Source organism: Furipterus horrens, unplaced genomic scaffold, assembly GCF_987537825.1.
Source record: "Furipterus horrens unplaced genomic scaffold, mFurHor1.1.pri manual_scaffold_6, whole genome shotgun sequence".
In the NCBI taxonomy this organism is placed as follows: domain Eukaryota; kingdom Metazoa; phylum Chordata; class Mammalia; order Chiroptera; family Furipteridae; genus Furipterus; species Furipterus horrens.
The window spans coordinates 19,287,320-19,311,059 of NW_028327176.1; the positions used below are offsets into that span (position 1 = coordinate 19,287,320).

General features: G+C 32.8%; 1 protein-coding gene across 1 annotated transcript in view; it reads left to right on the forward strand.

The window, feature by feature from the left end:
* BIRC6 (baculoviral IAP repeat containing 6) overlaps window positions 1–23,740 on the forward strand; it is a 190,951-nt gene that overhangs the window by 95,464 nt on the left and 71,747 nt on the right. Inside the window, exons 35-49 of the mRNA XM_090281119.1 lie at window positions 456–671; window positions 1,249–1,432; window positions 2,083–2,238; window positions 3,609–3,742; window positions 4,393–4,546; window positions 6,537–6,653; window positions 8,502–8,656; window positions 9,449–9,575; window positions 11,725–11,835; window positions 13,258–13,391; window positions 15,182–15,309; window positions 20,997–21,559; window positions 22,080–22,255; window positions 23,197–23,293; window positions 23,442–23,636. Coding sequence (XP_090137245.1) covers window positions 456–671; window positions 1,249–1,432; window positions 2,083–2,238; window positions 3,609–3,742; window positions 4,393–4,546; window positions 6,537–6,653; window positions 8,502–8,656; window positions 9,449–9,575; window positions 11,725–11,835; window positions 13,258–13,391; window positions 15,182–15,309; window positions 20,997–21,559; window positions 22,080–22,255; window positions 23,197–23,293; window positions 23,442–23,636 — 2,647 coding nt within the window. The remainder of the gene's footprint in view (window positions 1–455; window positions 672–1,248; window positions 1,433–2,082; window positions 2,239–3,608; window positions 3,743–4,392; window positions 4,547–6,536; window positions 6,654–8,501; window positions 8,657–9,448; window positions 9,576–11,724; window positions 11,836–13,257; window positions 13,392–15,181; window positions 15,310–20,996; window positions 21,560–22,079; window positions 22,256–23,196; window positions 23,294–23,441; window positions 23,637–23,740) is intronic.

Consider the following 23,740-nt stretch of genomic DNA (forward strand, 5'->3'; position numbering starts at 1 on the left):
TAAATGTAAGGTTCCTACTTCGTGGATTTTCACCTATCGAGGAAGGGGGCAGTCTAGAACATAATACCTGTGATAAGTGAGCGAGTATTGTAAATTGAATACTCAATACTTGAAGTTATATAGGTTTATTTATCATCCATCTCTTATTAATTTTGTTTACAATATTTTGGTAGTGTTTATTTATGATATTAGATTTGACCAAATGTAGCCTTTCTGTAGAATTTCACTTTTCTGAAATTCTGTTATATATCCTATATCTTACTCTAAAATAGGATGTTAGGTATATTGATTAGCATAGGTTTTAATAATCTTACTCTTTGAAGCTTTTTAAAAATTTTGTTTTTTAGAAGTTGTAAGTTTTCTGAGTGAATATTTTCATCATATAAATATATTTGTACTGAAGGAATTGTTATTCAATAAATATTGATTTAGCTGTTATAAATTTCTGTGTACAGCACTTTAAGGATTTAATTCGGTTACGTCGGACAGCAGAATGGTCTCGTTCTAATATAGACACAGAAGTTACAACAACCAAAGAAAGTCCAGAGATAGAACCACTTCCATTTACCTTGGCTCATGAACGTTGTATTTCAGTAGTCCAAAAACTTGTCCTCTTTCTCCTATCCATGGATTTTACATGTCATGCAGACCTTTTATTATTTGTTTGTAAGGTAAGTGAACTAATAGGTATAATTTATAATTGATTAATACAGTAAAAAAGAATGAAGAAAGAATGCAGTTTTTAATGGTTTTTGATTAAGAGAATTAATGGTGCTTTTATTGGTTTTTCTTTCCTTTCATATAGTTTTATTGTGCCTTGAAACATTTAAAAAATACTTTGTTCCAAATTTCTCAGGATACTTGATTTATACTTTAATCTATTTAACACTAGATTAATGTAGATTTGAAAGGTATGTTATTTGGGTATGTCTATCTTGAATCTACTTTTTTAGAATAATTAAAATAAGAAATATAGCAATAAATGTCAAATTATAGTAATGAAAGGGTTTTAATGCTCCGAAGGCTTTCCTGTAGCATATTCATTGTTTTTAGAAGTTACTTTTTAACATTCAACCCAGAATTTAACCAGATTTTAATGTCTGATTCATGAAATTACATTTCTTTATCATTCTGTGTCAATTATTTTGACACCAAAAGCATATCTCATTAAAAACTACTCCAATGTTTTGTTTTTGGAGAAAAAAATATGTAATTGCTCTTTATATCATTTTATAAAATGTATTATAGGTTCTTGCACGCATTGCGAATGCCACGAGGCCAACTATACATCTGTGTGAGATTGTGAATGAACCCCAGCTGGAAAGACTGCTGTTACTTTTGGTTGGAACTGACTTCAATAGAGGAGACATATCCTGGGGTGGTGCTTGGGCTCAGTATTCCTTAACTTGTATGCTGCAGGATATTTTAGCAGGTGTGTCCGGGTTTAATTTTCATAGGGTTTGTCAAAATTAGTTTTGTCATTGCTTGACTAAGGAACCTTTTAGGGGAACTATAACCCCCAAAGGTATAAGAGGTCTCTTGAATGTTATAGCAAGTAGCAACCATTTAAATTACTTCTGTATTTAATTATGTTGACTTTCGTGATAAATGTCTTTTTGGAGGAGTTAGGGTTATTAGAGTACAGGGCTATTGGAGCCAATTGGCTTCGTTATTAATATGAGCAGTGGACTGCTTACTAGTTCTCTGTGGCCTTCAGGAGGGTACTTTTGGTGCCTTCATATATAAAATAATAATAAAGTCTGTTCATATGTAAAATAGGAATACTAAAAATACCTTTCTTATAAAGATGTTTTGATGAGTAAGGGAGTTAATATATGTAAAGTGATTATAGTAATTCCTTGTTCAGATTACACATTCTGTGTTTTCTATTACTTGTTTTCAGAAATTGAAGGTCCTAGCATTTCTTTGGGTAGGTGAGGTCTCCTTTGCCTTTGAATCTTTTATAGTTGGTAGAGCAGACATTGTCATTCTTTAAACTGAAGGAAGAAATCTGCTTTACTATGTTTTGGATGTCTGTTTATGAATTATTAAAGCAGTTAGAACTGTTTTCATTCCATACAGGAGAGTTGCTGGCTCCAGTAGCCTCAGAAGCCATGGAGGAAGGCACCGTGAGCGATGATGTCGGAGCAGCAGCTGCCGAATCTGATGACTGCCTTCAACAGTCTTCAGTTCAGTTGCTGGAAACTATAGACGAACCTTTGACACACGATATAACAGGTACATTCTTTGAATTATGTATTATTTAAAATGTCCTTTAGCTGTCTTTAAATGAGAATGTTTCAAAATTAAGAATATTGGTAAAATATAGAGTTAATTTTTATATTGTTCTATTAGGAATTCAGCCTTAGTAACTGTACCAGTTGTTTTCCATATGTTTTGCTTTGATTCTCTAACTGAATGCTCATTATAACAAAATATTATCCTTTCATAATGTCCAGCTTACTTTGATGTGGTTTGATTTAGCTCTGTTGAAAATTACAACCTAGAAAACTGGTAGATAATCAGTGGTTACGAAAACAGGGTGAGATTCACTTTTGGAGTTATATATGCGTCTTTTTTTCCTTGGTTTTCTTTTCTGATTTTTTAAAAAGTAAATGTGTATCTTAGCTTGCACAATTATTTTTAGGAATGCTCCCTACTGTTCAAGACTATTTTAGTTACTATCCTATATATGCCAGATGCTGTGGTTATTTCAGCAATTTGTTATCCTTTAATCTTACATTGTTTTATGATTTTATCCTTTCTATCTGATACTCCCTTTCTCTGGATTAGACTTTCTCCTCCTGTTTGCATGATGACTTCTTTATTTAAGATTCACTTAAGCCTGCCCTTTCCAAGGAGCTTTTTCCATCACTACCAGCAGTTTGGAAAGTGTCATCAGTTCTGCCTTCCACTCAGTCCTCTCGGTCAACATGGTCAACAATGACCATGTTGTAGTCTGCTTAATGTCTGAAGTGTACCCTCGCTCTGAACCTCTGTTAATTTCTTGATGGATGAAAAGTTGTTTTAGTAATTTTCATACCTGCAGCCCATAATACCGGCTGGCATTTGCCAGGCATTCTATAAATACATGTTGAATAAGATGGTGGGAAGGATGAGCAGATAAGAGTTGTAAGGTATAGAATGCTAGTTAAGAATTTGGAGACATTGGAGAGTAAAATAATTTTTAATTTATAATGGGAAAATAAGGTGAATAGTAGTCTTACAACTTTGGTCTTCTTTGCTTTTCACTTTAATGCTGGATCTCAGTTACTGAAAAATTAGATGTATCATAATAAACTACATATTGGAAGTAATGAAATTATTAACATTTAAAGTTTACTCGATTCAACAAGGGTTGATACATGGTCTTTTTCCTTAGGAAATAAAAAATTATTGCATTGGTGATTTTAATTGCGTGTTATAGAGTGATACATTTGCATAGCTACTGAAGCCTAATTGTCAAGAATAATAATTCAGAAATTTTTATATTTGTAGAAACATGCATGTTACACACATGTAAAAATAAGTTGTGTAATCGAAGGCAATGTATTGGTGAAATTTATGTTCTATACTCCACCAATAAAATCACTTTAAACTGTTTAAAGGTGCACCTCCTCTATCTTCTTTGGAAAAAGATAAAGAAATTGATCTTGACCTACTTCAAGATCTAATGGAAGTTGACATTGACCCTTTAGATATTGATTTGGAAAAGGATCCTCTTGCAGCCAAAGTTTTTAAGGTATGATTCACTAGAATATTGTTTGCAAATAAACCTTTTATCTTACAGTTTTGGTTTATTCATTACTTAAAAGAGGAAAGTGTATGTGTTTATCAGCAAATGTTCTTTACTATTTAATGTACTCAAAATACATTAAATTGCTGTAGGTACTATAGTATATACCAAATGAATAGTATATAAGGAAACTTATTCCATTTTGTTAATATATCCACTTATATTATCACATACAAAAACCACTAATAAGCATGGGGAAATATACTTACGGGTTATAAACATTTCAAGCAGCTATTTAATCACATCCAAGCTGACTTCATTGCAGAGTCTACTTCTGTGTTAGCGTCAACTTTTTCTAAAGAAGATACACCCCTAATACTTATATTGGTTCTTTTTGTGTGTAAGAGATTTTATTAAGAATGATAGTTATCTCCTAGGTTTTAAGTAAGATATTTTTACATTTTGGTAGAAAGCAAAGAGGACATTACTAAACCATTCCTCTAGATCATTAGGATTATAAGTATGTCTAGGGGAATTTGAAGGGTGAGGAGAATGGTTGTTTTGTAACCCTGTTTGGGTTTAGGTAATGTAAAGAATAGTGCCACACTTTCTGAAGAGGCAAATATAAACCACAGTTGTTTTCCTTTTTTTAAAAGCCAATAAGCAGTACATGGTATGATTATTGGGGTGCTGATTATGGTACCTACAATTACAACCCTTACATTGGAGGTCTTGGAATTCCAGTAGCAAAGCCACCTGCAAATACAGAGAAGAATGGATCACAGACAGTTAGTGTTTCAGTGTCTCAGGGTAAGTGTGTGTTTCTATTTTAAGACATATACTGTTCTTGAAACAAGTTCTAAATTTATGCCTTGTCCCTTGAGAAATTGAGCTTGCATATGTGCTAGGAGGGTTTAATATCACAGGTGTGTCATGAGAGTGATATTCAAAGCTGTATGTTTCTCAGTCGGTTTGAAGGAGCTTCCATTTATGGTCAAAATTTTTTTTTCTCAAAGTAACACTTAGCAAAGTATATTCATAAATTGTGTGGGTTTGCCAGTGATTTTCATTAATTGTGCTTTTATTTTCTTATTGTTCATAATAAACTTATTAAATTTGTAATCAGAATGGAACCTCATTGAGTATTATTTTTGCACCCTCCTAGTTATGTAGAATATATAATTTTTTAAAGTAAATTTTCTTGCATTTTGAAATAGTCATACATTAATCAGCAAGTTGCAAGTATAATACAGAGAACATTTGTTAAATTGATCCATTTAGGAGTAAGTTGCTAATCTGATGGTATTTTTATTTTGTTTCATATATTGTACAAAGCAGGACATTGTTCTACATAAACACACCAGAAAGTACATTTCATCAAAATCAGGAAATTAAGATTAATATTAACTTATGTTCTGACTCCATTCAAGTGTCAGGAGCTGTGTCTAGGTAATCTTCCTGCAGAAGTGTCCAGTGCAAAATCATGCTTCACATTCAGTTGTCACATCTCTTCAGTTCCATTCATTGTGCCACGTCCCTCAAAGTTAACTTTTGTGACATTGATGCTTTTGAAGATTACAGGCCAGTTATTTTGCAGAATGCCCCCAATTTTGGTTTGTATGCTATTTCCTCATAACTAGATTATGGTCATGCATCTTTGACAGAAATAACAAAAAAAATGTAATGTTTAGGTTTTCTTATGGCGTCCCATTTATGTGGTTCATGATTTTAATTTGTCCCCCTAATGTGGTTTTATATTTATTTACTTGATTAAGGAAGTGTTTGCCAATCTTCTCCATTATAAAGTTATCCTTTTTCCCTAGTAAAAGAATTTTTTGGAGTGTGGTGGCAGAGGGGTACTTGGAAACTATTCCTTTTTTTAAAAAAAGAATTATTAGTTAATTTACTTAACTTGAATAGACCCATGGTTTGCAGTTTTAGGCAATGGATTATAATTCACTATTATCATTATTTATTTCATAGTTTTATGGAGGTAAAATATAAATAACAAAATTTACCACTTTAGCCCTTTGTAAGTGTACGCTGTTATCATAATTTATTTTGATGTTCAAATAGTCCCAGATTTGACCATTGGGCTCTTTTTCATGCTAGGCTCTTGTCTTTTTGACAGGTGCTCATCCTTCTTTGAGCACTTCCTTGTTTTCTGGCATGAAAGATGCCCCAGGCTCATCATTTACTTTCCCTTCCCCAGGCTAGGAATTAGTCATTTGAAAAAGGAGAAGGGTATTTTAAAAGCCTTTTAGCAGAGAAATGTGATTAACAAACCAAAATTTTATTGGAAGTATGTTTATTGCTGTTTTGATAACTATGCCCTCTTGGTGGACAAATGGAGAAGAGGGTGTGTGCACACATTTGCATCTATATTCATTTCTGCATCTGTTTGTCTAGAATGCCATGAGTTCACATGAATATATCAGTTAATCTAACTAATCTAACTAACTTCGTGGGCTTCAGTTTCGTTTTCTCTTATAGTTGTATCAATTTTTTCTGACAGCAAGGTACCTGGTTCTCATTATCCTTACTTTGTTGTTTCCATTATCACTGTGTCACTTATTTGATCCACCTCTTTCTGTATATTTACCCTCTCATCTCTGGCCTCCTTTGCACAGGTACTGTTACCTACCATGGCTTTGATAACCTCATGCCAGATTGTTCTTACGTGAGGACATATTTCTCACCCAATTTTGGGTTTGGATGTCAACATTTTATTATAGGAAGTAGGACATGAGTAAAAATTACCAAATAGCTTTTTTTAAAACCTTTTAATTGCTTATTTTAGCCCTAGATGCTCGCCTAGAAGTTGGACTTGAACAGCAAGCAGAACTTATGTTGAAAATGATGTCTACCTTGGAAGCGGATTCCATTTTACAGGCATTGACAAATACATCTCCTACATGTAAGTAAAAATCACCATTCTTAGACTGTTGCAGATTTAAAAATTCCATGTCTGGTATGAGTCTGAATGGGCAAAATATATAGCACCTCTCGCTAAATTAGTAGCAAGTTGAGAAATAAAACAAAGGATTTAACAGGTTGGGAGAGTGGAGGGGAATGAAATACCTCCATGTAGTTTTCTTAAATTCAATCCAAAAACCTGAGTCATGTTTTTATTACTGTGGTGTCATGAGGTTAATGAAATTCCTAGGGAAGGCTGTTAACTGGCTGCCTTTCAGTTCATTGCATTATACCCAAATTTCTGATAAAGTGGGTTTTTTTTATTAGTAACATCTTCATTATCCATAAAGACCAGGATGGAATACCTAGGTGAGGATGTTAACCAGATGGGCCTAATTGACCTGCAGAATTGAAACGATTTACTGCCTAATTATCTACAGCAAAGGAAGGCAAAGTTTTTATAATGAAGGACCAGGTAGTAAATACTTCAGTCTTTCCAGGCCATGTGGTGGGTGTTGGCAACTGCACAGCTGACTTTGTAGCGGTAAAGCAGTCATAGACAAAATGTAAATGAGTGGGCATGGCTCTTGGGAACCGTAGAGAATCAGGTGGCCTGCCAGATTTGGCCTTCAGGCCGTGGTGTGCTGACCCTTGGTGTATAGTGGTAGACTTGGATAGATCTGTTCCTGTCAGGTGAGTACAGTTTAGATAGCAGCCTGTCTCTCAAAGACAAAGATCGAGGAGCTTTGCTGAGAAGAATGGTGAGGTTCTCCCCCCGCCGTAGGCCTATGAATCACATACCTTCTTTGGGGCATGGTGATTAATGGGATAGAGATAGTAATTAGAACCTAGGAATGCATCATGTCCTTCTGTGAAGAGTTCGCAGTCCATTTTAATAGAGAAATTTGGGTTTTTAGATCTTCCTATATTAAATCAACTTCTTTCATTGCAAACGTCACTTATTTCTCGCCTCAGGAAATAGAGAAAAAAAGGAGAAAAACAAAAGATGGTTTAGTGTTCTATAATCTTTGTATTGGCACACTAATATCGTTGTGTTATCTCTTATGTAATAAGGGGGGGATCCCTTTTGCTGGGCCAGCCTTTCCATGACCAGAGACAGCTCAGTACTGCCACAAGTAGCTCTGTTTTTGCTAGCTATTCTAAAACACCAAACCCACTTATTACAAGATCCTTTTGTAATTTGTATCTGCTTCTCAACGTATTCTATCTTTGATTATTGTCATGTGCAGAACTGTGTCACCTTCTTTATTTCCCTGCTACCCATGAATTAAACTTACTTAATTTGCTTGGTGTGTGGCCTGGGCATCAGGATTTTTGGATGCTTCTCAGGAAATTAAATGTGCTAGATTTCACTCATGGACCAGAGCACCACAAAAGCTTCACCTGGAAGAGTGAACACAGCTCTGGTGGGCTCATGCCATAGGCGTGTCTAGATATGCAGGCGGAGGGTAGAAGAAAGAAAAAGAATCAATAGACAGGAGTCTAGATTATTTTAAGACGACCTTCTTATGATTAGTCAAGAGTTCTTTTTCTCCCTTTTCTGTTCCTCGTATTAATTAGGAAAAAAATGAAAATGAAAATTGCTATAGGGTAAGGTTCCTTTCTTCTGGTGGACAAGTCCTGTGAATTTGCCAGCTTCTCTGTTGATTGTCTTTTTGACTTTCAAGTAATGTCATAAAAACAAGTTTTCAAATAACGATGAATCATTTAAAAGAATGCAATTTTAATTTTTTTAAAAAACGATCTTCACTTACCTTACATAGTAATAGCTAGTTAGCATTTCTCCTGATGCTTTGTGTATAAAATCATAATTGTGTTTAATTTTCAGTATCACAGTCTCCCACTGGAACAGATGATTCACTTCTAGGGGGTTTACAAGCAGCGAACCAATCCAACCAACTTATTATACAGTTATCATCTGTCCCAATGTTAAATGTTTGTTTCAACAAACTTTTTTCCATGCTTCAAGTCCATCATGTTCAGGTATGACTTCAGGAGAAATGGTGCATTTTTAGACATTATTACCGGCCTAATAAAGACAAAAGTGACTGGGGCGTTCATTCTCAACCTGATAGGGATAATTTCTGTATCATGCTCAGATGGAAAAATATTAGACATGCTTTGATAACCACAGCTCCTCAGTGATAGGTCATATATAATTTTTATGATTCTAATCTTTACCGATTAGATCCAGCTACAGTTGACTCTTGAACTATGCAGGGGTTAGGGGTACTGACACCCCCACACAATTGAAAATTCACATATAACTTTTGACTACCTAAATATTTAACTGTTAATTGCCTGGTGTTGACTAGAAGCCTTACTGAGAACATAAACAGTCATTGAAACACATATTTTGTATATTGTATGTATTCTGTACTGTATTCTTATAGTAAAGTAAGCTAGGGTTAGGGTTATTAAGAAAATCTTGAAATATGTTTACATGTTTATTGAAAAAATAATGCATATAAGCGGATCTGCTCACTTCAATCCCATGTTGTTCAGGGGTCAACTGTATAATAGTTTAAATGCACTTGTATTTAACCACTTGATTCACCTCTTTTAAGTCAGAAAAACCTTTCTGTTAGGCAAATTATAAATTTTAATTCCGTTTCATCAGGAATTTTAAGATGTGTTGCTTCTCAACTGAATTGAAGTAACCAAATATTGAATAGAGAGATTAGACTTAATCATAAGGATTTATATAAAAGATTTTGTTTTAATAGTATTTCATAATATAATTACATTTTTTTGTCAATTTTCATTCTTTTTCAGTTGGAATCACTTCTCCAATTGTGGCTCACATTGAGCCTGAATTCTAGTTCATCTGGAAACAAAGAGAATGGAGCTGACATTTTTTTATATAATGCTAATCGAATACCTGTCATTTCATTAAATCAAGGTAAGATTAATTAGAAGGGAAATTATTAATATAGCATAAACAATATGCTAAAAAGTAATGATTAGGTTAAAGTATGCTTAAGCTTTGTCATAAAGGTTATAATGTTTTAGTGAAAAAAAATTTTTTATACACTGACTTAATAATTAGAAAAGAAAACAGAAAACCCTTATTCTCTGGTCTTTATTGTTTTATGCATGTGTGCAACTAAAATTGACAATGTTCCATTAATCTTTACATTGGATTCCCTTAAAGTATTGTCTTATTCTTAGACTGTTTTGTTGCAGCTGGTGTTTTTTAAAAATGTAAATTTGCTTCTAGGGGTATTGGTAAATTGGGAAAGGACATTAACTCCCCATAGAAATTGAATTTGTTTTTTTTTTCTTGGCAAATGCAAGAATGTGGAAACTAGAATAATATACTCAACAGGAATAGAACTAGCCTTCAGGTCTCACTATAAGGATCTGCTTTAGTTACATTTTAGGAAAAATGATGAAAATGATCTATTCCTGGTGCTTTCTCCTTAAGGAGGGGCATCCTATATCTTGCGTGGCTCTTACACGACCTGTCTTCCAGCCTTAGTGAGAGCCACACTGGCTCATGGTCCCACTTAGGTCTACATTATTTCAGGAAGACCAGCCTAGCTTTTATGTGTTTCCATCTTTTCCCGGCATTAATAAATATCATTATAAATTTTGCTTTTTAAAACTTGGTTATTGCAAAAACTATAAAACAAGAGTAGATAGAAAAGCAATGACTTGTCAGTATTCAAATTAAAAATTGTTTCAACTTTTACAAAAATTGTTTTGTTTATTTGAAATAGAATACATATAAAGTCTACACATTATAGTTAATTATGTTTCTTAAATACCTTTTAATCTCAATAGTTCCCCCATGTCTTTTTTATGCCCTTACAAAGTCTTTTGTCAGTAAGTTTTGCTGTATGTTTTCCTTAGTTCCCCGGGTCCTTTTTCTTAGTGATTATTTCTCCATAATTTTCTCTATATTTCCTTTAAGTTGGTAGTTGCTATAAATTGTAATAAATTGAAAACTGATCTGATTTGAGGTTTTTAAGGCATTTCAGAGGTTGTCTCTTTTTATGATAACAGGTATTCATACTTGATGCTTAGAGTCATTAACAATTCACTAGATGTTTCAAAATGAAGATAGGCTAATTCTGTCACCCCTTCTTTATTTATTAGCTGAAATACTCCCGTAAAGAGAAACTTCATTTTATATGCTGTTATGTCACCTTCTGATAATAGTTTGTATAATAAAGGCAGGAAAAATGCTGGGAACTTTCTTTGTTTTAGTTAGTTTTTAAAAAGAACCGGTTCACATGTCTATGTTTATAACCTGTAAATTTCTTTAATATATATCTGTATATGTTTATGGATTTAAAAATATTTCTTATGCTTCCGTTACAATTGTAATTCTTACTGATGCTGATAATGTGCTGTTTGTGGACAGTAAGATACTCTTTCTTTAACTTTTTCTCTGGGGAGGGGTTAAAAAGCTCATGACTGTTTCTGTTAGCTTGTAGTATGATATATGTCCCAGACTTTCTATTTCCTGCCTGAGATCGGGAATGAGCTGCTTTTACAGGGTGTTTTAAGAACACAGTCTGGGCACTCTATAATGTTTGTGCATTTTGAATAACGATTTTGGCTTCTCCAGCTGGCACAGGTGCTTCTCATCTCAGCCTTTCAAGCAATCTGATTACTGTTTTAGTTTGTGCTTTGTTGTGCAGTTGCATTGGTTTTGATTGGTCTCCCCATCCCTGTTTTTCCAGTAAGCCTTATTATTTTCAACTTTGAGTTTTGCAGAACGTGAGAATTTTTTAGTGAAACATAATTTCTGTTTCAGTTGAAATGCCTGTAGTTTGGATAGAGCAACAAATTTATAATGATGACACATTAATTTATATGTCATGGGTTGAGCTTTAGACATAGCCATAAAATTTTATTGACACGTAAATGCTTTTGTTCTGTTTAATGGGGAATTCTTTCATTTTTATGTTTTGGGGACACTGGGTAGTGAGCTGATTTAAAGAAATGTTTTTTAATTCATTCTTTTTGTTTTTAATTCTTCATAAACATTTGATTTTTCTGAATAAAATTTTTCCCCTTTCTTTATTTATTTTTTTGCATAGCATCAATAACTAGCTTTCTCACAGTGTTAGCTTGGTATCCCAATACCTTGCTCCGGACATGGTGCCTTGTGCTTCATAGTCTAACGATCATGACGAACATGCAGCTTAATCGTAAGCAAAAATTTATTCTCTTAAGTCTTATTTATTCCTTTAAATGTCCGATATGTTCATTGTGCTTACTATCGGCATCTTTTAAAATTTTTCTAAGATATGATATAGTTATGTAAATCACTGAGTTTCTTATTTAAATGTGTATCTTCTGAATTTGTTCTTATATTGTGTACTTTGTACTTATTTATGTTGATAATATACTCATGCATATCATCACAAGTTCAAATCATATTTTTATGTTCTACAAACTTAATAGTTATTAAAATAAAATTACTTTTAGACTAGAAAGTCAAATATTTAATACCAATATGTCTTATGTTGGTTATTCTGTTAAAGTACCTTTCTATTTAAAGATGTTTTATTCGTTATGTTTGTCAACATATATAAGTAGATTCCTCAGTTTTTGTTTTTCACATCTAAAACCTGTATTAACTAAACATAATTGCCTTTTCTCAGATTCTGATGCTCTGTTAACTTTTTTGTTTCCACACCCCACTTGTTTCCATTTTAGTTATGATAGTAACATAATATCTGTATGTTCTCTCAGGAAGCAACTTTTAGGGCTTTCTGTGGCTTTTGTGTCCTAAAGTTATGAAAATACTCTCCTACATTATCTTCTATAGTGCTTATTGGTTTTAATTTACACGTTTAATACTAGGTTTTTATCTGGCATTCTTGAGGTATCTGTGAGGTAGGGATCCAAGTTCATATTGGAGAAGAAAGACTAGCCTTGTGAATTGAAATCCTTATTCTGTTTGAGGTTATGACAACAGAAGGGTGGATTTCGTCCCCTTCTGTTTGGGCTTAATTTTGTTAAATAGAAAACACTGTGGCATTGATAAAAGATTATAATTTAAATCATTGCTTAGCATCAGAGTTCCATTTTCTGATATGGAGTATATTTTCCAAATACGGGATCAGAAGCATTACTATATGGTACTAAAGATAGATTTAACTCAAAGGATATTTTATTCACTTCAGAAAACTGGTGGGTGTGTTGCTTGTATGTTGTTTAACAGCGGACCACTTTTAAACAACCGACATGAAAAGAATAGTTTTTTCCTCGATTTATCTCAAAAAGCTAGGTTAAAATTTACCCTAAAAGTAGATCTCTGTTTCTGGAAGAGGCATTGGTTCACCAAAGGACATTAAACATTTAGTTGTTTCTTTCCCACTTGACTGTATAATGAGTAAGGTGCACATAAAACTGGGTATTTTTACAGTTGAAGTAGGAGACAGACAGGAGATCTGTGGTGGATGAAAACAGAGAACGCATCCATCGCAACGATTTCAGACCCTTTAATAAAATGTAACACCTAGGAAGATGTGAGCTTTCCTTGAAACTAAAAGATGTTTTAAGTGCTACATTTTCTTGTTTCAGGGTCTATTTTTAAAGAACATTTGTGTTTTACTTTTTTATAGCTGGTTCCAGCAGTGCCATTGGAACTCAGGACAGCACTGCCCATCTGCTTGTTTCTGATCCAAATCTGATTCATGTTTTAGTGAAATTTCTTTCTGGCACCAGTCCTCATGGAACAAATCAACACAGTCCACAGGTAATATGACTTTAGAAACCAGTGATAGGGCCATACTATATAGTTAACATGTTTGTTAAAAACAGCTTTCATGTACCTAAATATGTAAAGTTGTTATTTGCATAATATTAACTGATAGCCTTTTATTTAGCAACATAATAAAATCCGTGGAATTATTTGTAATAATAATAGGTATATTGAAACTCAGTTTTAGGGAGCAATAAGTTTTCTGTTGATTAGTTGACATTGATTTTGTATAATGTAAGAAATATTCTGAATAAATACCAGAAAGACAGGGAAGTGCCTCAAAATTTTTGGAATTAAAGTTTTTAAAAATAATGCATTATTTTTAATGTCTTCTACTAGTAGAATTAATAATTCACTGACTTGTTTCATAATATTAAACGTTTAACAAAACTAAGATGCATCAGCTTATAAACATTTTATTCTTGCAACAGATTTTCTTTATATCATTTTAAATTCTTGTTATATTGTGCTATTTTTAAAAATATTTTTATTTCATTATATTACCACATAAAAATATATTAAGTGTTCATAGCATCTTTTTAATGGAAGTTATTCAAGATTACTTACAGTATTATCTTTCAATTCTTAGTATGTGCTAGGCTCTAGGTACTAGGAATATAAGTAGATACCAAGACCAAGTATTTACCTGCTTGGAGCTTAAATTCTGATGGATACATATTGAATATACTTTAATTTTATAGAGCATAATAAAAATAAATGAGACAAGGAAAAGAGTGAGAAAGAAAAAGAAGGAACTCTTTGCAGTTAGATTAGGTCAGTGTTTTGGAGAGAGGGAGGCAGGTTTTCAAGTGATTATTATGTATGCATATAAAGATTGCATGATTTAGAAATGTGAATATTCCTGGGATTGCTGATTCTAACTTCCATTATTTAACATATGAGAAAACATGCATTATCTGCATAGACCTCAATTATACAACTAGTTAGTGGTAGAGCTAGTTGTCAGGGAGCATGCCATTGTATAAATTATTGGTTTTTCCTTCATTTTCAACAAAAGGCATCGTAAGTTATTGAAAATAAAGCTTTCCTCGGGTGTCTTGGTTTTATAGAGTAAGTTTGGTTATGAATGTTACAATACGTTAAAAATTAAGTTTATCTAACTTTAAAGATAGTTTGGAGCATTAAGTTGTGTTTTATTTTTCCAAAACTCCAGTTGTTATGATTATTAGAATGGAATAAAATTATATAGAAGTGTTACAAAACATACCTCATGTTACTTAGTATGATTCTGTCATTTCTTTCATTGATGAAATTGAAGTTTGGGAAAGTAGTTTTTAATAAATTAGGTTTGTTTTTAGCTTTAGGCTTTTTGTTTGTAGTTTTGCATTCACTGTACTTTTTGTTCTGCTAGTCATTAGAAGCATGTTCATTTGTGGCTTAATCTCTGAATCTGAATTCTTTTGTTTTGAAATTGGATAATAAGGTTGTGAGAATGAATGCATAAGTTTTTTGTACTTTTGAAAGTTTTATAAGGATAATGTGTAATTCAAGTGAATCATTTTTTTCTGTATTGATTTAAATAAACCTGATATAAGTTGTTCTAAGCCATAATGAGAAATTAATAATCTGTAATTTTCTATTTAAAATAAACATGAAAGCCTAAAATATTATTTGGTTTCCTGCTATCATTGTTACTATTGTTGTTTTTCATATGAAAAATTATAACAGTATAGCATTTGATTTAACACTTGATACTTTTTAAATGAGCAATTCTGTAAATGGTATCACTAAGCAGTTTTCAATGAAATTTCATTTCTTGTTAGGTTGGTCCAACAGCTACACAAGCTATGCAAGAATTTCTTACCCGATTACAAGTGCATCTTTCTTCAACATGTCCTCAAATATTCAGTGAATTTTTACTCAAGCTAATTCATATACTTTCAACAGAAAGGTAAATTTCAGTGTATACATATATTCCTGATTTGTAAGTACATAATATGTGATACTACAGATGAACTTTTCCTCTCCATTTTTTGAGAGTGTATCTGGGAATAGGTTAACAGTAAGATATGAAGATTAATGGGGAAAGGTTTATTGATGTTTCTTTGTCTCATTTTATTTTATCATAGCTCTCCCAGATCATGAAATCTATTATGAAAGAAAAATAGTATGTCAAGTCTTTGCTGCTTTTAATGTTTTAATAGATTAGTTATTCCAAACCTTTTAGATGAAATTTATTTGAATTTTGTTTAAACTGTTCTAGAATACAGATAGAGAATTAAAGCTACCAGTGATTTTATTTGAAACCTGTATATAATAAGAAAACATGAAAAAGAAAACTTAACAAAGAAAATTACATATTCATCTCATATAGAAGTCATAAATAAATTTTTAATAAAATCAAACTATGTTAGAATAATAAATTTTCACCGTGATAGGTTGCTTCTTAAAATGCATGAATATTTCAATATCATATTTATTATATCACATGAATCATTTTCATCATACTGTGGACATTTTGTAAACTCCAACATTACTTTCTGATGAGAACTTTTAATATTATAATATAAACAGTGTCATCTTATTTAAAGTTAAAAAAATGAGATGATGAACAAATCAAACTGGTATGTTTGATTAAAGATTTTTCTTTAACATCAGAAATAAATTAAAGGTGCTCTTTGCTGTCTTCATTATTTAATTTCATTCTGGAAGTACAAGAGAATTTAAAATTTACAAATATAAGGAAGTTATTAAAATTATAGATTGCATGATTTGTTTAAAAATTAATTTTAAATGTTAGAAATCAGAGAAAAGTATGTAGTTTATAACAAATAATTTGTCCATGATAGTTAATTTTTAGAAAATGCAATTCATGATACTTGTACAAAAATTAATGTGCGAAATTTTTGTGGAGCTATCTTTGCATTGGTGCAGAAAATTTAATTTCAAGCTACTTTCCGCATTTGTGTTTACTTTCTCCTTTATGAGTATTTTATAAACACTAATAGGGTTGTGGGTCAACTTTCTTATAGTACATATATACACAGTGAAGGATAGGGGCAAAAAGAAATGAGATTCACAAAACCAAGGCCATACCATTATGATTTGCATACATTTATTTGCAGAACACAAAAACGAAGATTTTTTATGATATATATATAAAATCAGCTGACAAGCAAAAATCAGTTACCATTTATTTCATTTTTGTTTCAACTGGGATTTTTATACATTATGAGAACTTTAAACATACTCATTATGTATAGGCTTTAGTATAGTTCTGTCGTGTAGAATTGTACAACAGGAAAGATTTTCATATGAAAATTCATTTGCTCTTAACATTTTTTCAGAAATATCAATCTAGTTTTTAGTTACATGGTTTTTATTTTTATTTTTAAAGCGGGTATATTTATGGGTTTTACATTCCTCAAAAACTAATTAGGTGGGGTTTTTTATTTTTATTTTTTCCAGCTACTCTTCCACCCTAACAAACCCCTATACATTTTCCAGCATTTTCTTTTTTCTTTGGTTCATTTTTTAAAAAGATTTTATTTACTTATTTTTAGAGAGAAGGGAAGGGAGGGAGAAAGAGAGAGATACATTAGTGTATGATTGCCTCTCATGCACTACCAGTGGGGGGCCTGGCCGGCAACTGAGGCATGTGCTCTGACTGGGAGTTGAACCAGTGACCCTTTAGTTCGCAGGTGGCACTCAGTCCACTGAACCACACACCCCCAACACCCCCAAGACAGTTATTTTTCTTTTTTATTAAGATTTCATTTACTTATTTTTAGAGGGAGGGAAAGGTAGGGACATGGAAAGGGAATGAAACATCAATATGTTCGAGAAATATCAATCAGATGTCTCTTGCGACCCCCCGCTGGGGACCTGGCCCACAACCCAGGCATTTGCCCACTGGGAATTGAACCAGCAACTCTTTGGTTTGCAGGGCAGGCAGGTGCTTGATCCATTGAGCTCCATCAGCTAGGGCTCTAGTAGTTTCTCTAATTTTATCTATAAGGTTCTTCCCCATGAATACTCTTAGTTTTTGTTTTGTTTGTTTTTTAAGAAAGTCTCTGGAATCCTGAAGAACTAGCCAGCAGCTCTTCATTTAACTTAATAATATATTGGGTTGCCCTAAAAGTTTGTTTAGTTTTTTCTGTAAAATGGCTCTAGTAGTGCTTAGGTGTCTTTAACTTCATTCAAAACAATTTGGTTAGATTGTATTGTGACAACTGTCTTATCAGTGTGCATTTAAAAAAAACATCAAAATTGGTGAATTTTTCTGTAGCCATTTTAATATTGAAGATGGAAGAAAATGAGCAACATTTTTCGGCATATTATCCTTTGTGATTTCAAGAAAGGTAAAAACGCAGTTGAAACACAAAAAAAGATTTGTGCAGTGTATGGAGAAGGTGCTGTGACTGATTGAGCATGTCAGAAGTGGTTTGCGAAGTTTCATGCTGGAGATTTCTTGCTGGATGGTGCTCCACGATCAGGTAGACCAGTTGCAGTTGATAGCGGTCAAATCTCCATTAATTGAGAGCAATCAGCATCATACCATGCAGAAGCGAGTTAGCCAGCATACTCAAAATATCCAAATCAATGAAGTTATTGGTGAAAATGAAAAGTCTTATTTTATGGAAAAATCTAACAGACATTTTGGCCAACCCAATAGGTTGAAAGGAAATACCCAGTCTTATTATAAAGAGGGCATTTGGTTTTTATCATTTGAGTGTTTTGCAGATATTTTCTGTTGCTTTGTGAATGATATTTTCATTTTCTTGACAGTATCATAAAGCAGTTTTAAATTTTATGTTATTTTTGTGTCATAAAAGAAATCCTTGCCTAACCCAATGTCATACAGGAGATTCCCTAATTTTCTTCTAGAAATTTTTATAGTTTTAGGTTTTGCATCTCGGTTTATGTTAAATTTTGCAATTAGGTTGAGGTTTATCTTTTTGCCCATGGATATCCAGTTTTTCTATACTGTTTGTGGGAAGACTATCCTTTTTTCATGGAGTTCTCTTTGTAACCTTTTCAAAAATCAAGTGACCATATTTGTTTTGCTCTTTTTCTGGATTTTCTATGGAATTGATATTGTGTCTTCTTTTCCAATACCATACTGCCTTGGTACTTTGATATTATTTGTTGAAATGTGGTACTGTGGATATCCCAACTTTGTTATTCTTTTTTTAGAATTGTTTAGGTTATTCTAGCTCTTTTGCTTTTCCATATGAAATTTAAAATCATTTTATTTCTTTCTGCACCTCTCTCCTCCCCACCTCCCCTCCACCCCTCATTAAAAAAAAAAAAAAATCCTTCTGGATTTTGGTTGAGAATGTGTTAATCTATATATCAATTTGTGAAGAGTTACAGCCTCTTTGGGATTTTTTTTTGTGTGTGTGTGCACAGTCATATGATCGGTGAAAATAAACAGTCACTTCTCTCCAGTGTGTATGTGTGTGTCCCCTTCCCACTGTTGTCCTGGTTAGAACCTCCAATGTGATGTTCAGTTGAAATGGTAAAATTTGTCCTCTGTGTTTTTTCCCACTTTTATGGGTAAAGCGTTGTCTTTTACAAGTTGAAATATTATTAACTATATTTTCTTTTCATCTTTACTCATATAAGCATTTGATAATATCTTTTTCTTAATTGATCAGTGTAGACTGCTTTACATTAAATATAATTATTGATATAATGGACTAAAATTTATAACTTTGCCAGTTTTCTGTTCATTTAATTTCTTTGTTCCCTTTTAGAATACCTTATTCTGTATACTTTTTGGATTGATTAAGTATGTTTTAGATGATTTCATTTTGTTTCTACTAATGCCTTATTATTTTTAACTAAATTTTATTTTAGTGTTTGTGCTAGCTTTACAATATACATCTTTTTTTCCCATCAGTCTACCTTACATGTAATCACAAGAGTATATTTCCAATTTCTTACATGTGTCAGAACTTTACAATATATTTCCAGTTTCTTTTTCCTATCTTTTCTGATGTAGTTGTCATGTGTTTACTTATGCTGTACACACAAAATACAGTCTGTATATTTTTGCTTTAGATGAACGCATACTTTAGATATTGAAGTAAAGCATTTTTGCTTAGAAAGGGACAGACCTTTTCTAGGGTGATTAGGGCGAGTATTTGAGTCCTTCTTTTCAGAAGTTGAGTTGGGCTTAGCTTTTATTATTGCTGCGATTACCTTTAGTGTTAAATCAGCTTCAAATTGATCTAGTACTTCTATGTCTGTGTGGGACAGAGGTGGCATGTTTCTGGTGTTCTTGCTCCATTGTCAGCTTTTGTTCTGAGCAGGAGAGCATTTCCTTCTCTCCAGTGGTGGAAAACAGCTCATTGTATTTGAGGTTTTGGATTTTTTCCCCCAGATCAAATACGGTGTGTCTTCCCCCATTTCTCTTCCATCTTATGTGATACTACCCAAAGTTAGCATCAGGTTCACAGGGTTAACTGCTCGGTTCTCTGAGGCTGCTTGCACGTCAGACGGTAGCTGCAAGTCCCAGGTCCCCTGATTACCCACACTGAATTTGGTTACAAATTCAGGGGTTCTCACAACACTTTCAGGTACGATAGTTCTTTAGGACAACTCACAGAACTCAGGAAAAACACTTTGATGTTTACTGGTTTATTACCAAGTATGTAACTCAGAATCAGCCAAATGCAATTAATGCATAGGGCAAGGTGTGTGGGGGTGGTGGTGAGGGAAGTTGCCTTTGAATGGATGTGAACTCCAAGGGTTCTGTGGTATCACCCTCGCATTCCTGGCATTTAGCCATTAGTTAACTAGTTTAGCAAAATTCTTAGCATTTGTATATTGCCAGCGTCTATTTTTATTAAATTCTGCCACAGGTAAGCCAATGCTCATATTCTATCTCCTTGTAGATGCCTGTCTTTTCATGGATATCAGGGTTTTGGTACCTTTGGACCTTAGTGATCAATCCTTTGTGTTGAAGAAAAGTTATGGCTTTATAGTTAATTTACTTTATTCTTGTTAGGTGGGAGGCAGTGATTTTAGGCATAAGCAGAAGTTGAGAGCATTTATTTTCAATGCCTAAGAATTATTTGATTGAATCAATTTTTGAAGTCAAAATCAGTAGGGACTGTTTAAAATAGCAACATTTGACGATATAACATAAAGCTCATTAAAAAAAATACTTCTGTTAATTTGAGAAAGAGAGAGAATCAGTTTGTTGTTCCTCTTATTTATGCATTCATTCATTGGTTGATTCTTATATTGTGCCCTGACCAGGGATTGAACCTGCAATGTTAGTGTATTGGATCAACACCCTAACCAACTGAGCTACCTAGATGGCTACATAATAGCTCATTTCATTATAGGGAGTGCCTTGTGATATTTAAATACTTAGTCTGTCGCTTCAGAGTCATCTCTTTGATTTACTTGTGCTTTAATTTTCTATTTGGTAGGAAAGTCATTTTTTATTTTGTATAAAATAGAAGCAAGAACAGGGACTCAGGAAGATATAGAAACTAACTGCTACAAAATGAAATAGTGAATACCAAGAGTTTAATTATTGTTAAGCTTTATTGTTTTGTGTTGTTTACTTTTTTCAGAATATTTTTAAATTGGTTAATTTTTAATTCTCTCTTTTTTCTGCAGGGGTGCCTTCCAGACAGGTCAAGGACCTCTTGATGCCCAAGTAAAACTCTTAGAATTCACTCTGGAGCAGAATTTTGAAATTGTTTCAGTTAGTACTATTTCTGCTGTGATAGAGTCTGTCACCTTCTTAGTGCACCACTATATCACTTGCTCTGACAAAGTCATGTCTCGGAGTGGATCAGATAGCGCAGTGGGGGCTCGAGCATGCTTTGGAGGACTCTTTGCCAACCTCATTCGTCCAGGTGATGCAAAAGCGGTTTGTGGAGAGATGACGAGAGATCAGCTCATGTTTGATTTGTTAAAACTGGTTAACATTTTAGTACAGCTTCCTCTTTCGGGCAATAGGGAATACAGCGCAAGAGTGTTTGTGACCACCAATACGACAGACAGTGTTTCAGATGAAGAAAAGGTCTCAGGAGGCAAAGACGGTAATGGAAGCAGTAGTAGTAGTCAAGGATCACCTGCATATGTCGCTGACTTAGTGTTAGCCAACCAACAGATTATGAGCCAGATTTTGTCTGCTCTCGGCCTCTGTAATAGCAGTGCCATGGCGATGATAATTGGTACGTATAGAGAATATTAATCTTATATTTGTTTCTGGTGCTGTATCTTTTCTTTAGCAATATATGAACTAATTTTCTTTCTTACTTTATACTGTAGAGTTACTTTATTGTAGACTACTTAGCATCACATATTTATAATGTTTTAAAGATTAAGAATTTCACATTAAATTTTGGTTTTAGGGAACCAGTAAAATTTATTTACATTTTCTTAAAGTCAAATATAAAATGTTATTCAAAGTGCAACAGTTTCTGTGACACATACGAGTATATCAGTGTAAAATTTATATATTGTTGCTTAAGTTTTATACCTCTTAGAAAGCTAATATATTGTGTGAATTCTTTTAAATATCTGAACTTTTATAAATTGTGACAAAATCCATTCATAAGTATTTTGCTTGTTGGTATTTTTTTGTGTAAGGGAAGCAATCATATTATTTTTCTTTCTTTTTTTTTTGTTTTTGTTTTTAAGGATTTCCTTTTCTTTTTTTTTTTTTAAATGTGTAATCCTTTCATTTACTAGGGGCAAGTGGGTTACATCTCACCAAACATGAAAACTTTCATGGTGGGTTAGATGCCATTTCAGTTGGAGATGGATTATTTACCATACTGACAACCCTTAGTAAAAAAGCTTCTACAGTCCACATGATGCTGCAGCCAATCCTAACCTACATGGCCTGTGGATATATGGGCAGACAAGTAAGTTCAATCCAGCACCGCTAGCAATTGAAATCGTTTCTGGCAGTGGGAGTAGAGAATTATTTATAGGACAGAGACTAAATGAGTGTTCATATTACATATTGAAAAATGAACAACACGAGCAAATGAGAACATAAATTATTAATAAAAGTTGGAGAGTAAAGTTTCCTTGAAGTGATAATTGTCAAAGATGACCATAGTGATATCAGAATAAAACATTTAACATAGTCTTAGATTTTTCCCATTGTCCCAAGAAGTTGTTTCTTTTCCTTCCAAAATATCATAGTTGAGTACTGAAATGCTGTCTATGGATATTTCATATGAAAATTGAACAAGTGTTTTTTTCAAGCTTTTGTTGCTTATTTAGTTTGCTTTCAATTAGATTAGGATAATTTTAGAAGGAAAATGTTAGAATATTGCTGCTTTTTATATTTCCTTTTTTAAAAATGAAATTTTAGCAACCAGTATGATTTTAACTTTAGTCTTTCAAATGTGGATTTTAAAACATTTTAAAGAAATTTTTTATATGTCTGTGTAATTATCATTTTCTTAAATATTTATTGCATATATATTTCTTCATTGGAAGATACAGACATATTTGGAATTAATTTTTAAATGAAATTAGTGTCCAGTGGATAACAAAAATCAATACACATTAATTTAAGGTAAAAGTGGTAATAGTAGGTAAAGACAGATATTTAAAAATGTGCTTTGAGTTCTGAGAGGAGACTGTTAACTTCCCTTTTGATTCAGATAGGAGTTGTTTGATATTTTAGCAGACATTTTATATTTAGTGAATGATTAAGGTTGTTATTTTATAGTAAACTATAAAGGTATAGTATATTCAGTAAGAAGTTTAGTTGTAGTAATTCAATGTAAATTAATAACCACTGTTTTAAAATTGCAATATATATGTATTTTTTCTGTTTGTTGGTTTTTAGGGTTCTCTTGCTACTTGCCAGTTATCTGAACCATTATTGTGGTTCATTTTGAGAGTATTGGATACTAGCGATGCCTTGAAAGCATTCCATGATATGGGTAAGATAAAATTCCAGAAATTGTTTTTCAGGTGTCATCATTTGATAGTATGTTATGTTTTCATTTTGGTAGTCTTCTGTGAAAGTTGACTTGATATCAAACCATCTATCTTTAGATAATTTTCATTTAGTATTTTTTGTAAATTTAGGTGGTGTTCAGCTTATTTGCAACAATATGGTTACTAGTACAAGAGCTATTGTAAACACTGCAAGAAGTATGGTATCAACTATTATGAAATTTCTTGACTCTGGTCCGAATAAAGCTGTTGACAGCACTTTGAAAACAAGAATACTTGCTTCTGAGCCTGACAATGCAGAAGGGATTCATAACTTTGCACCTCTGGGTAAGAAAAGAATTATTAAATCTTACTGATATGAATTTAAGTAGTTTATTAGCTGGAATGAAACAAAGATAGTTATCGAAGAAGTTGATCATGTTATAATATTA